The 14,081-nt window shown below is 43.1% G+C and overlaps 2 protein-coding genes and 2 non-coding genes across 5 annotated transcripts; 1 reads left to right on the plus strand and 3 right to left on the minus strand.

Annotated features, from left to right (window-relative positions):
• Window positions 1-408: 408 nt before the first annotated feature.
• Window positions 409-7,782, minus strand: map6b (microtubule-associated protein 6b). 2 transcript variants are annotated; one of them, XM_020108346.2, is made up of 4 exons: window positions 6,693-7,580; window positions 4,947-5,160; window positions 3,915-3,963; window positions 2,117-2,252 (listed from the first exon to the last, which is right to left on the minus strand). In XM_020108346.2, the coding sequence occupies exons 1-3, from the start codon at window positions 7,436-7,438 to the stop codon at window positions 3,919-3,921; spliced, it is 1,005 nt and encodes a 334-aa protein (XP_019963905.1). In that variant the 5' UTR covers window positions 7,439-7,580; the 3' UTR covers window positions 2,117-2,252; window positions 3,915-3,918. The 2 variants fall into 2 exon arrangements, with proteins under 2 accessions (XP_019963904.1, XP_019963905.1); XM_020108345.2 differs by lacking the exon at window positions 3,915-3,963 and having other exon boundaries at window positions 409-2,252; window positions 6,693-7,782.
• A 356-nt stretch (window positions 7,783-8,138) lies between these two features.
• On the minus strand, window positions 8,139-12,942 carry thap12b (THAP domain containing 12b). The gene is made up of 5 exons (XM_069533890.1): window positions 12,607-12,942; window positions 11,175-11,295; window positions 10,982-11,089; window positions 10,841-10,877; window positions 8,139-10,725 (listed from the first exon to the last, which is right to left on the minus strand). Exons 1-5 carry the CDS (start codon window positions 12,693-12,695, stop codon window positions 8,822-8,824), a joined length of 2,259 nt encoding a protein of 752 aa, XP_069389991.1. The 5' UTR covers window positions 12,696-12,942; the 3' UTR covers window positions 8,139-8,821.
• Window positions 12,943-13,693: 751 nt separating this feature from the next.
• Window positions 13,694-13,765, plus strand: trnap-agg (transfer RNA proline (anticodon AGG)). The gene has a single exon. It is a non-coding gene; the product is annotated as a tRNA-Pro (tRNA).
• A 229-nt stretch (window positions 13,766-13,994) lies between these two features.
• Window positions 13,995-14,066, minus strand: trnap-cgg (transfer RNA proline (anticodon CGG)). Its single transcript has one exon. It is a non-coding gene; the product is annotated as a tRNA-Pro (tRNA).
• Between the last annotated feature and the right edge of the window lie 15 nt (window positions 14,067-14,081).

Raw genomic sequence — 14,081 nt, forward strand, 5'->3', positions numbered from 1 at the left:
CATTACTATACCTTAATTTTTTAAATAATAATAAATAAAACCATCACAGGGAGCATGATTTTGCACTTTAGAAGTAGTTAATGTTTCTGTCCAAGGAGGGGATGATAAGGGGATAAAGAAAATATGTGATAGGTTAATATCAGATAATACTTATAAATACATTCATAAATCTCATTTAACCACAACACTACATCATAAGATAAGTATCAGCTACAACTCCTGCAACTTTGCAATTAATTCCTTCATGTCTTAATTTATTTCTAATTAGAAAAATAATATATAGAGTAGTTTTAAGGTAAGATAAGTAAATCACTCCAATTCAAGTTATTTTGTGAGAGTATGGCTGTGTAGGTAGAATGCTGACATTAAGTGATGAAGACGAGGGATGCAAGAAGTCACGAGGCAGGATTCTGTATCGTCATTTTAATTGGAGTTCATTCAGAACAAGCTGAGAATACGAGCACAACATCACAACATGTCTGCAGCAGCATGACATCATCACATGGTCATTTCACTCTGGCCTGACGCCCCACGCAGTCCGAGCAGGACAGCATACGATGGGAGATATAGCACCAGGGTGTTGGAGTGCACAGCAGCACTTCTTGTGGTGGGGTCAGACTTGATGTTAGCAGGCAGCAGGCTGTAGAGGTCATACACTGAAAAGTCTCACTTGTACACACACACACACACACACACACACTCACACACACACTTGTATTCACTCACTGAAGCTAAAACTGGAAGCAGACTCACGGTGGCTATAGTGGCGTGACTGGGCCCTCGCACACTGCAGCCATGTTGGCCTCAGACGACTTGTGTTTGCAGAGACAGAGGGACGGGGTGTGATGACATTTCAGTAAAAACACGTCAATGTCACGCTCGCGATGAACAGATGGGATTTTTGCGCATTTTCTGACAGCAGCAGTTTGAGGAGCTGAACTTCAAGTCCTGGCCCATTCCTTGTCCTTCAACACCTGGAGAAATCAGCGCGCTCAGAGTGAAAATTATCCAGTAAATACAACAGGTTTTTTAAGCCCATGAGCATCTTCTTTTTTTTCTTATTTAACACAATTACAGCGTCGCAGCTCAGAGGAGAAGATGGAGTACAATGCCAGGAAATACTGAGTCACTGTGGAAACTGCAGTAGTCCTATTAGATTAAAGGAGTGGATCTCCATTTAAATTGCAAGAAATATGTTTGTGGGTGAAACCATTTTGCTGGTGTGTTTACTTTATAGCTTCAATAGCCACTAGACTATGATTTTACCGAGTGTATGTACCCTTTGATGTGATCAGTCTATTACTACACATGCATTATATCTGAACAGGTCTTGCCCCTACACATTTATCTTCGATGGCTCAATTTACAAGCTAAAATGTGACTGTGACATACAGTGTCGTCTGCTAAAAGTGTTGCTACTCAACCAAAAACGGGGCTCTTGCATGCAGGCTTTAGCAATTATATTACAGGTCATTTGGTTTCTTAGCAACCAAACTGATGAAACCAGATATCATCCAGAACAATGAAATGAAAACCAGGACCATACAGCAGAGGCACTGTAACTAGGAACGCAACCGTAAAAACTGATTTTGCATTTTTAACAAAACCTCTCATGTGATACCGTCTCGGAGAACAATCTTCCCCTTGACATTTTCTACAATCATTTTAATATTGATCTCAAATTGTCATCCATTCAGACAAAGGTAAAAATGCCCTTTTATACACATATAACATGTGTACAGATGGCTCTTTTTAAAGATGTCAAACACAACTCATAAATTATGTGCAAATTATGTGCTCAATTAATATAAAGCGGTTCTGTGCACCAACATACACGCACGCTCACACACGCACGCACACATTACAGTGAAATTATTTGCATTATTCTAAAAGCTCGACGTCAGTGCCCATTCAAAGTTAAACAATAAGTGACAGGACAGCAAAAACAACAGGTCAGGAAGTAAAAACCAAAGGGAAGAGATTGGCCAAGATGCGTCAGGCGACCTTTTGTTGAAGCACATCGAGGTGGTGACATGTAACTTTTACTGCTTCGCTTCAGCCAGTCTGTTTCTGATCTCTTTGCTCTTCTTTGTGACCACTCCCTCCGGTTTGGGTTCTGCGGCGCCCACGGACGGTTTCTTCTTGGCTGACTGGGAACCGGCAATCAGCTTCTCCTTGGATTTTTTCACCATCTTTCCTGTTGTTGTTGTTGGTGTCTTTTTTGGTTTGGTACGAGACACTGGTTTGTCCGCCTGAAAAGAGCAAAGGTGGAAATACGGAGATTAAGCTCCATTTCCAAAACAATTCATCAGTCTGTTGACATTTCAGGAAAACACACTTATTTGCTTTCCTGCTGAGTACTACAGGGGAGATTGATATCACTCTCATATCAGGCTAAACCCAGAAGCTGATAATTGTAGCATGGGGAAACAGCCTAGTTAACCTGGTTGTGACCAAAGCTAAGAAAAAGGCTTTACAGTGGTAGCTTCATATTCAATAATCGATATAACAAGAAAGCAAATATGCACATTTTTTTAAATGTCACACTAGTCATTTAAATGTTTACTTAACTCTATGTCAAAGTCCTATTTTATCATGCAATACATACCTTCAGGCAAATGACACCATATGGTACAGGTGATATTTGCATTATGTGGTTAGTGCGATGAAGATAAAAGAAAAAAAAACACAGCACAAAAGGTGTATTTGTGCTTTTCCTTTTATAGAACAGTGGCTCGTGCAGTTTCCCAATGTTTAAAGAAAGTAGATGGTTAATATTAGTATATGTTGTTAGTCTTATACTTGTTATATTCATATTTTGCTTACATTTGACTGATGATAGTGACGGCAAATCCTAATGATTTGACAGGCAAGTTTGCAACTGGAGAATCACTGGTTCAAGTTCTCACAGTGATAAGAAAAATGTGTGTGCAGATATGAATAAGCAAGGCACGGCTTCCTCCTGCTCTTGTAAAAATATTTCTGACGAAGCTCCCAGATGATCAGTTTGTATAAATGAGCTGGTGTACAGCAAATAAGTTGCATACATGCTCAACTTTTGCTGAATAAATAAACCTTAAGATGTTATAAATCGTAAGAGATGACAAATGTGTGGAAATCGCTTCTTACAGAATAAATGAAGGGCTCTATTTCAATGAATGAATTACTGGTGGTGCAAAGTAGTTGGTGCACAGGGAACAACATCATTTCTGTAAATTCCATGACTTAATTTATTACCGCTGCAAAAGTGCAGCTACAGAGATCTGACATTAAAAGCAAAGAGGACAACATCTGCAAACAAGTGTTGCCAATGCCTGATACCAGAAATAAACTGCAACACTCATACAACTGTATCTCTCCACCCACTTGTAAGCAGATAAATTCATGGTGAACCAGTTGTGTGCAGATATGGAAAAACTACATTCTACTCTGCCTGATGTAATTTGCACCAAACACAGTCACTAAAATAGAGCCCCGATCAACACAGTTTTGTTTAAATGAAAATACATCAATGTGCAGAGGGTTTTTTTGCTTGTTGGCTTCAAACTGATGCAATAAATCCATTTTTTCTTCATTGTTACATGATTTCATGTATCCATCCACCCTCCTGCATAAACCTCTGGTCAGTTGTTTAAACTACTAAGCTGCACAAAGAATGGTGGGTGGTGCCGGCGGAGAGGTGGGCAATCAGTGATGATGTGGCTAATAACTCTTAGTCTCATACTGGTGCATACTGTGTGTGTGTGTGTGTGTGTGTGTGTGTGAGTGTGTGTGAGTGTGTGTGCGTGTGTGTGTGTGTGTGTGTGTGTGAGAGTGTGTGTGTGTGTGTGTGTGTGTGTGTGTGAGTGTGTGCGTGTGTGTCTTATCAGTTTGAGGTCGGCCTCCATGCCTTCTAGAAGAAACAGAAAACACACCTGACTACAGCAGGTTTACAACAGAGCTGCTCTCAGTCTCTGAGAAGTCCTACGAGAGTGAGAGAGGGAGTGGCCATATGAACACACTACTACTGACACATGATTAAAAAACTGTTTAGTCTGAACTATGAACATGCACGTAGATACATATATATTACTGAGAGGTCTGTGACCAACCAACAATCTGAGGTGTTTCCTGGAAAGAAAAGATGATTTGGTTCTAGTTACAGGGAACAAGGAGAGTGACCACTTCATACACTCCCAGTTATTTCTACCAGAATATTGAGGCTTTTAATCAGGATGTCAGCTACACATGCAAAATGTGTCAACACACAAAAATACTATTCAGCATAAATGCAAAATAATGAACAACAATTCAATACCTGCGATAAATTAATGAGTAATAAATATTCAGTGGGGTTTAAATTGAGTAATTTCTTTCAACACAACTAATCAAACTAAATAATATAACCGTGTCACAACTTTCTGTCTATTTCCCCTGCAACTAAAACCAAACTACACAAATATTTCCAGGAAAGTTTCAAGAAATTATTAGGAAACAACAGATCTGTAAAATAAAGTGTAGTAAAATAAAATATATTATGTTATATTTGATATCCAACATTAAAACGGATGCGTAAGTATTAGTAAGTACAAGCTGCAGAGTGACCTATTTGTTATTTTTGTTAAAACTTACAGAGGCTGAGAACTTAAACATTTTACTTCAATTTTCTAAATTGATATTAAGTGTTCTTTACTTGGCGTTTAATAAGTCCCATCATTATTCTGGGGCGTGACTCTGCTGGAGTGTGAAATAAAATCTAACGTATGAAGCAGAGAAAACCTCCACGGACAATCTCAAAATACTACACCCAGGATATAGCAGGGCTAATAAAGTTTTAGACATGACTATTAGGGAGGCACTTACTGTGTGTCACTACTTAAAGGAGACATAACTCTGAATTTTAAAGGCAGCAGTATTTCACAGACCTGCAGGAGCAGCCTGGGAGCTGTGTGGCGTCATGCTCTCACCTTGGCCGGCTCCTTGCTGGGCTCGCTGTACAGGCTGCGTATCCTCCTGCGCTCCAGCAGCTTGTTGTCAGTTGGCTGAGCCTTCACCTGCTCCCCCTTGAATGTGGCACTGTAGCTGGTCTCCCGACTGGTCTCCACCCCGGGGGGTTTGTACTGAGACGGAGCTTTGATGGCCTTCACTGGTTTCACATCCTTATAGGCCTTGAACTCAGTCCTGGCATCAATTGAAGAAAAATATAAAACATAAAGGTTTATGTGCAGCACTTTTCATTTATCTAAATAATAACAGCACAAAACCCAGAGGTACAACGTTTACTGAAGGAAAAGGCATCAAATTCTCTCTGCGTGTTCTCCATGCTGCCTCATTGAAATGTAATCAGAGTTGCACTGCATATTATACAACATTCAACTACTATAACCAATTAGGTTAAATTAGTCATGCTAACAAAATATCAAGTTAACAATGGTTGAGTTAATCAATATGTCAGGGTTTGCCTCGGTATGGATTGTGATTGGCATATTGGTCTGTCTATCTGCCATCTATACCACGTATCCCTTGACATTAGGCGAGAGGCGGGGTCCACCCTGGACAGGCGTCATCTTAGCATCTGCCCACGTTAAGATAAGATAAGATAAAATAGGATAAGATAAGATATTCCTTTATTAGTTCCACAATAGTGAAATTTGCTGTGTTACTAATAATATTTACAATTTGATGTTTAGATTTGCTCCCTAAGCTCTGGAAGCTCTGATGTGGTAGCACACCTCTTTTTTTTTTTTTTGACACGTCCTCTGGGACTGGTAGAGTCAATAAAAAGCTGGAGTCGAGGCTTGTGGACTTTTAAACATATCTGTGGATGCATGTTATGGATGTAACACGATCAATTAAGAGCATATTCAGTGCTTGTCTTTAGTAAATCAGCCAATTCATGAAATCAGCAACTGTAAAATAATATAGCTATTTAGTGAAGTAAACAGAAATACTCTACTGTATTATATCTGAAAACAAAGGCCTTCTCCTTGTAGTGAAATTTTCAATGAGTCACTCTAGTACAACGATAAAGGTCGTGCGGCCTCACCTCATCTGAGGAGCAGGAATCTTACGTTTCCTATCCTTGATGTCTGTGTCATTCCTTAATGCTTCTGTTTATTACGACAACATTTGATTATTCATGTAACCTGATTACATTCTGTTCCATTGCTTTGTTGCACTTGTCAAGATTAGACAAATAAAGTAAGCTTGAATCTTATTTCTTAGTTAAATTGCGAAAGTTTCTATTTGACAATGACAATGAAAGCAACAGCATATGTTAATATTTGAGCAGGATGAGGCCAGCAGCTCTTCCTCTCGACCTGCGTGCATCCTGCATCCTTAATTCAATTTAGAGGAAGCCTGTGCAGAGAAACCATGTTAGATTACATTCAGGCCTTTTACTCTGCAGCTGGACTGTGCCGCAGGGATTTTATAGAGAGGAAAAAGCTGAAAATCAAAATCAATAGTGAAACATTTATCTGTGGGGATATCGCTTTGCTTTGTAAATCAATGGGGGTTGTAACATGAGGCCGTGCCACACCAAACACCCTGATGATGGTGTGTGAATGTCTGATCACTGGCTCCTGCTGCTGGGAATGTTTTCAGAGATGTTGTGTAACTGAGGACACTCGATGATAGATCCAGAAATGATAGGAGCGAGTTAAGAAGGTATTTGTCCCCCACACATACTGACGGGTCTCACCGTCACTCACCTGTAGCTGCTGGAGGTGGACATCACCTCCTTTATCTGCCTGTTGAGAGCGTCTGCAGCTGCGCGGCCTTTCCTCTGCTCTGCGCTCACCTCTGCAGACACTTCTCCCTCAGACTTCTCGGCAGGTTTTCTCTCCGCTGACTTCTCCCTCTTCACGCTCCTCTTTGCCGCCTCCTTTGACTCCTTCTCCTGCATCTTCTCCTCGATCTCGCTCTTCTCCACGCCGCTCTCGGCCTCGGCTGCAGGCTCCGGCTTTCCGCTCCCCGCGCTGCGCTCTGTTGTGGCGGCCGCAGCAGCAGCAGCAGCGGTGGGGCTGGGTTTGGGGATCCAGGGGTGGTCGTGTTTTCTCGGTATAGGCCACGGTTTGTAATCCTTCTGGTACTGAGTCTCGTTGTTGAACGGGGCCGCGGAGGGGTGGTACTCGTTCCGGGGCTTGCAGCTGGGCTCGGGGCGCACTCTCCACGCCTTGAAGTCATGGCGCATAACGGATTCAGAAGAGCCATCTTTGCCCGCTGCGGCACCGGTCGCGGGCGGTGCCTTCCCAGCCTCCTGCTCGCCGGGGTGAGGCTGCGTTTCTATGGCGATGGCGCCCGCCCGCTGCTTCGGCTGCGGGTGATGGGACAGATGCTGCACGTCGGCCACATCCGAGTATTTGGTGAAAACCAGAGGCACCGCGATGTCCCCTTTGTCCAGCTCGGTCCAGAAGCGGTTGATGCAGCATGCACGCGTAATGCACGGCCATGCCATGATGGAGGCTGACTGGAGAAAGACGCACAGACAAAAACTCCAAATCTGAGGATGAATAAACGTCCTACTCACGTCTCTTTCTGCACGTTTCACCCTGTGGCCTCTCAGTTTCTGTCCAGTCAGGGTTTTTCCTCCTCTCAGCCTTTTATGTGATTCTCTACTGAGAGTGAATCTCAATCTTTGCCCACTTGAGCCCCCTCCTCTCTCCTGCAGGCTGCTGGTTCTTTACTCAAGTTTAGACTTTGCGCTTTGCCGTGGAGCGCACATTGCTGTCTGGTTGCGCATCGAGGCGACCCCACCCACATTTGTGTGATGCCCGGGCTCTGCACTGAGTGTGCACGGTGAACTGTCACCTGAGCTCGTCACCGTCTGGCCAGCAGAGAGGGAGGAGACACTGTTAACCCCTGCCGCGACACACAATGTCAGCTCAGCATGGCACACTGGATGTAGCAGAGGCCTTGTGTTGTTCCATGAGGAGGAAATGGCCGATAATGCAGCAGAAAACCAACAAAAATGACATAAACCTCCACATGTGCATGTATCAAAATGCAAGAATCAAACGTTGAGGTTTGCAATGATAGAGTTTACACAATGTGGTGTTAAGAGATAAATAAAACAATGTTTGCATGCACCTGGGAGACAACAAAAAAGATGAGCAAAATTGTGAGAAAACTAAATAAGAAAAAACATTTTGGCACAATCTGAGTAAAATGTGTTTTAATGTTGTTCTGTATATTTTTTTAATTCAAACAAACTGAAAATAGGCCTGTTTGTGAATATTTTAAGACACAGGAAAACAAACTACATCACCACAAACATTTAAAACATGAACCAGCTAAATCCAGACTTTTTAATACACCACAAGAGAAACGTGTAACTTTACAACATATCAGGAGATGTTTGAACGGTTTCAATGAGAACACATCAACATCCTGGGCTATATAACTATCAAAAACACATCACACTGTGTATAGAGGGAAGAATGGCTTCCGGCTGGCTTCATTCAGCTGATATTGGTGTAACTGCTCCCTCTTGTGCTCCTCCTGCCTCACAGTCACTTGAAAAAAACCAACCTTGTCCTATAGATCAACAGGGCTGCTTGTGTTCATCATGTGGTTGGATTTAAAAAAACACACAATAAAGAAAAGCTGCGTGTGAATGAGCTACAAAATATTATTCATGAAGATTCATTATTACTAAAGTCTAACAGCCCAACACAGATGCAAATATTTGATATTTACAGATCATTTTTTGTGGTGTATCTGACTTAGAAAATATTTTAATGTTCTCTTCCTGACAAATTTACAAGATAAGGCTAGGATGCATCTCAACACACTAATGTTTCACCACATACAATAAGAGCAAAGGTTTGTTTTAAGGTCATTACGATTTCGTCACAGAATCTTCCTCGGGCGCCGCTTCCTCAGCTTCAGGGTCATCCTCTGGATAGAGTCTGCAGTACTTGTCTACCATGACGTCCAGGTCGTGTTTGACATGAGTGTTGATGTTGAGCATTGCGAGGCTTTTGTTCCACTGCTTGGCGGGCATGCTGGCAAGATACGCCTGCAGCCGCTCGCTCGCTGTGTCGCTTTTGTTTTCTTCCAGTTTCAGCACGGGTAAGGTGGAGAGCACCTTGAGGAAGGAGTTCACGTTGGGAAAGAACTTGATGTCTGGAAGCTGCAGGGTCTCGTGGATGGTGGTGGGCAGGCGCACCTCTTTGCCCCTGTGCTTCCACTTGATCCTCCAGCAGTGCAGCTCTGCCGGAAGCGTGTCTGGGTTGGGGAGGTCGTTGCGGTAAACATCTGCGTAGTTCTCCTCTGTGGTGTTGAACTTCATCTGGCCCATGACAGCAGGGACCAGTGACAGGCACTTGAGAGCTTTGAGGTTGGTGTCAGAGAACATGTCCTCCACTTCCTGCATGATGCCACGGATGACAGGGACAGTCACATACTCCTTAAAATACGACTCTGTTTGGATTTCATCCATGTCAGCTATGCGCTGTTTCCGGAGGAAAAGCCTCGGGACCTTCACAGGAATCTCCATTACGTTGGCCACGCTCACGGCCTCCTCATACCAGAATTCATGGTACACATCAATGTTATCATTGACCTCGTTAAGTGAATGCAGCACAGCAGTTAGACTGTTGGCAGCAAAGAACACATCCAGTGTTTCTCCTTGGAGATTCCTCCCGAAAGCTCTGGTGAACGTGAGAACATTCTTTAGGATGACGACGGTGACAATGATCTCAAAGTCGAACAGAATTTCTGTGATTGAATATGCATCTGCTGTGACGCTGCCGGCAAACTTTCCATCGTCATTGTCCCGAATGTTTTCCATGCACAGCAGTAGGGGCGGCAACAAATCCAGGAATACGTCAAAAGCACTGTGTTGCTGCATCCATCCTGATCCACAAGCCTGTTTCACTGCAGCGACCTTGTCTTCATTCTTCTGGTAGTGAGAGGAGACAGCGATATCCAGCTCCTCCTGGGTGAGCGGCGTTTTGAAGAAAGCATCCACCCTCCTCAGAATCTCCATGACAACCTGCACATTTGGAAAAGGCAGACTGCTGGCCAGGTGGACGTTCAGTGCCATGTGGGAGCACGGCATGCTCAGAAGCAGGGGATACTTCTCCATCAGTAACACTGCCACAGCTTTCATCTTGGTGGTGGAACTCCCAGTGGCCTTGTGGGCCTGACCACGGCAGTCCTCCATGCTGAGCCCCCACCGATCAGTCAGCTGGGCCTCCAGTCGCTCCACCAGCGAGGCCTCATCTCCATCGAACAGCACAAAGTCTAAAAACTCCTCCCGGAGAACGTTCTGCTGATTCACGAAGCGTAAAAACAGAGGAAGGTGCCTCTCGTTGGAGAACTCTACGAGGTCGCCTGTTACGAGGGAGAAGAAGCGACTCTCTCTCACTTCCATCAGCATCTCCTCCCTCACCGTGTTCTCACACACATCCAGCAGCTGACTCTGCTGGGTCACGGAGAGGTAGTCTGTGTTCACAGCTGTCGCCTCAAAGCGCCTCTTCAAAGCTTCATCTCCTGCATTCATGCGGTAATCGAGCAGGGCCTGGAGGTTGTTGGACTTGCGCTCAGGTTCTTTTGCTTGGTCCGCCACTAACGGGATGCTCTGTTTTGCCAACATGACCACGACCTCAAACAAGGATCTCAGGTATTCACGGAACTCCTTCTCCTCTGTGGACAGCTGAGGTTCTTCCTCGTTGGTGCTCGAGCTGTCCTCAACTGCTGCATCTTGTTTGGACACAAGCTGCTCAATGGAGGACGCCACTGAATAAAGATACACAAAAAAATGACAGTGATCGTTTTAAGTAAATAGAAACCACATAAAATTAGAATGCAATTATTTTTACATTAGTGATGAATAAATTGACTCTTTACTTACGTCTCCTTTCTTTAATCTTTCTTATATCTTCTTCAGTCTGGAATTACAAATGTAAGTCAACACATAAATTAAGAAGATTAAGATTTTAACATTTAAAACAAACACGACAGGTGAACTTCGATTAGTAAACCTTTTTCTTACAAGCTCTTTAATCCGTTTGCGATGTCTGGTGTGAGGATTTTTGAGATGGCTCGTCAGATCAAATATTGTTGGAATGGCTGTATCCTTCAGTACAGTCCTATAGGGGCTCTGAAATACAATTAACACACTTAAGTCACTTCTTGGGAATAACTGCTGCCAGGCTGATTGGTGACGGATCCTGTCAGATACTCACAGTTTTGCAAACCATGGCTGGATCGAAGTGTTTGGCGCATAATCTATAGTGCTTGTTCAGCTGGTCCGAAGTTTTCGCCTCGAGATCTGCTCTGCGGCAGTTCTCTACCCAGATTCGACATCTACAAAAGAAAAGCAGAAAATCATTTAGGTCAAGTTTGGAAAAATGTATCAAGGCAGTTGTTGAGTCTGCTCGAGCTGCTTGTGAATTTGTCTAGATTACGTTCATACTGGTCAAGTGACATAGGTAAAAGTTACAAAAAGTGCAACTAAACAGAGATCAGACCAACTGTGAAAGCACTGACAGAACTAAATGCTCATCATAAAAATGTTTTCTTGCTTTGTATTGAACCACGACAGACTTGGTTGTAATCTTATGTAACTGCAGTGTAAAGTGCAGACCACATTAGCTGAGCCCTTTAACTCGATGTAACATTAGTGTTCATGTTGTAGGCCACACAACGTCATGAGTAACCTATGGAGCAGCAAGTAAATACTCTGACAGGGTTTAAAAGCTGAGCCTTGATATGCAACGTGAACACTCAAATTGAAACAGGTGAAGATTAATATGCACCAAAAAAACCCAGTAAAAACAGATACTTTCCTTCAAAGTGTTTACACTGAAGCTGCAGTTATTAAAATGATAAAATGATCATGTCTTAACATTTGCTTTTTTTAAACATCCCAAATAAAAAGGTTTGAAACTTTTCTTTGGTAATAGCTCATAACAAACTGAGCTCTATTTATTTCAACTAGTCAAGTCAACTTTATTATCAACAATGCCATATGTGCAGGACATACAGAGAATTGAAATTGCGTTTCCCTCTTACCCCCAGTGCAAACAGCATTAAACATAAAATATAAGTAAGTGAAAGATATAAACAGACAGTGGCAAATCTAGACGATATAAAGAGTATAAATATGGCAATATGGCAGTATTAACAGAATTACAATATAAATATGGCAGTATTAACAGAATTACCAGTACAATACTATGATTGTATACTCACAGTTCCCATCTTAATCTGTTTATCCAACATTTTATAGAATAATGGATCAATAGTTGGAGCCCCTCTAGTAGTTTGCATTGGGTGCTGAGAAGTTAAGGACAATCTGAACAAGAAAACATTCAACTGCATTTCAATCCCAGTTCAGTTTGTGCTTCACTTCTCAGCCATCGGACGGAAAGTGACGAATAAATCGCTGTTAATGGTCGAGCGAGTACACATGTTAGTCAACGTGTGTAGCGTTAAATAAATAAGTCAGTCAATTTCATTCATAAAGCACCTTTCAAAACAAAAGTTACAAGGTGCTGTACGAAACAAACAGGAAGATAAAAGCTGGAAATCCAACAACAGAAGAATAGAAACTTCACAGAGGGCCAAACAGAAACAAGTGGAACCATAAGGACTAGGTCAGATAGTGAACTTTACCTCTCCGGGTCCCGGGGAAACCGAAAAAAAGCCAAATCGGACTGTGTGCTCTTCCGTGTGCAGTTCGGGGCCGCGCAAAAATTGGGCATGATGCTTGGGCTAGGTGGTTAGCTTAGCCGAGTTAGCTGAGTACTGTCATCTGTGGACTCTGGAAGCTTCGTTAACGAGCACGTGTGGACTCTGGTGATGTTTCTCTTTTTAAACGCAGACACACAACTTTCACTCACTGCACCTGAGCGCGATACGTTTCCACAAACAGGGATCAGATCATCAGATCCACGACTCACAACACAACGATTCAATTTTAGAGTTGATCACTATGCAGGGGGATGTCCCGCCCACCAGGCATCTGATTGGACGAGCCAGAAGCAGGAAGCACAACGATTGGTTAATCCGTACAATACCGTGTGTGCTTTTCTTCTTCACCCTCAGAAAATACAGCGGAGGCAGCTCTCGTAGGCGCGCTGCTGCCACCCACAGGATAAATCAATGCACGACGGGAGCTAGCTAGCTAACAGTTTCATTATGTCTGAACATCGCTGAATGTATATACACGTAGAAGATGAACGGAAACTGTTAACTGTGGTTATCTGGTCGGAAGTTAACAGGAAAGTAAGGATCAACACATCATTAGTCGGTGGTGATGTCTCCACCAGCTCCTCCTGCTAAACTTAGTCGCAGATACGAACGGTCACGGGGACCGGACCACATCCGCTCTACATCTGATACTATTGTCGAATCTGCAGATTACAAAAGAGCAACACTGTTTAAAACACAGTGTCAGATTTACAACATCTTGATTCCGCCTGTGAAAAGAAACATGAGACCGTGTCTCTGTCCTCACTCTGAACACATGTCAAACTGTTACCAGTCTGAAAGTGGCGTTTTAAAATCATTGCGAAGAGGTTTAAACGCCCTGTTATATCAATGAGTGGTGCAAACAACGTAGAATCGGCGGCTAAATAATATCACGTGTTTCCGTTATGAAAGGTGAGCTAACTGTGACTCAGGGAAACTACAGGTTACTGTTGTTTGTCAGGTTTTTCAGCCGTAAGACATATTGAGGGTCTTTTTCTTACAGCAGCACGGCTCGTTGGTCTAGGGGTATGATTCTCGCTTAGGGTGCGAGAGGTCCCGGGTTCAAATCCCGGACGAGCCCTCCCTTTTTGGAGGATTCACCGCAAATCGCAGTTTTTGTGTCAGTGAAGCTCTGAAGGACAAAGACTCTGGAGTCACTTCTGATCTTCACAGAATCTCGAAGATGGAACAGGAAACACTGGAAACAGGACATTTCCTTTGACGACACAGCTTGTCTTTATTATTTCCACGATGTACTGAAAACGCACTTTTTTCAAAAACACTTTTAGTTCATTGGAGTAAAATTTAAAGGGCTCGTCCGGGATTTGAACCCGGGACCTCTCGCACCCGAAGCGAGAATCATACCCCTAGACCAACGAGCCTAGACGACCTTTAAG

The sequence above is a fragment of the Paralichthys olivaceus genome, chromosome 11, assembly GCF_024713975.1.
Source record: "Paralichthys olivaceus isolate ysfri-2021 chromosome 11, ASM2471397v2, whole genome shotgun sequence".
Taxonomy (NCBI): domain Eukaryota; kingdom Metazoa; phylum Chordata; class Actinopteri; order Pleuronectiformes; family Paralichthyidae; genus Paralichthys; species Paralichthys olivaceus.

What these genes read in the sequence shown, in the direction of transcription:
- map6b (XM_020108345.2), bottom strand. Translation starts at nt 7,438, where the DNA reads ATGGCATGGCCGTGCATTACGCGTGCATGCTGCATCAACCGCTTCTGG. An exon ending in TCCACCTCCAGCAGCTACAG is followed by an intron (nt 5,161 to 6,692) that starts GTGAGTGACGGT and finishes AATTGATGCCAG; the next exon opens with GACTGAGTTCAAGGCCTATA. An exon ending in CCAGCAAGGAGCCGGCCAAG is followed by an intron (nt 2,253 to 4,946) that starts GTGAGAGCATGA and finishes TGCTCTTTTCAG; the next exon opens with GCGGACAAACCAGTGTCTCG.
- thap12b (XM_069533890.1), bottom strand. Translation starts at nt 12,695, where the DNA reads ATGCCCAATTTTTGCGCGGCCCCGAACTGCACACGGAAGAGCACACAG. An exon ending in CAGCCATGGTTTGCAAAACT is followed by an intron (nt 11,090 to 11,174) that starts GTGAGTATCTGA and finishes ATTGTATTTCAG; the next exon opens with AGCCCCTATAGGACTGTACT. An exon ending in AAAGATTAAAGAAAGGAGAC is followed by an intron (nt 10,726 to 10,840) that starts GTAAGTAAAGAG and finishes ATCTTTATTCAG; the next exon opens with TGGCGTCCTCCATTGAGCAG.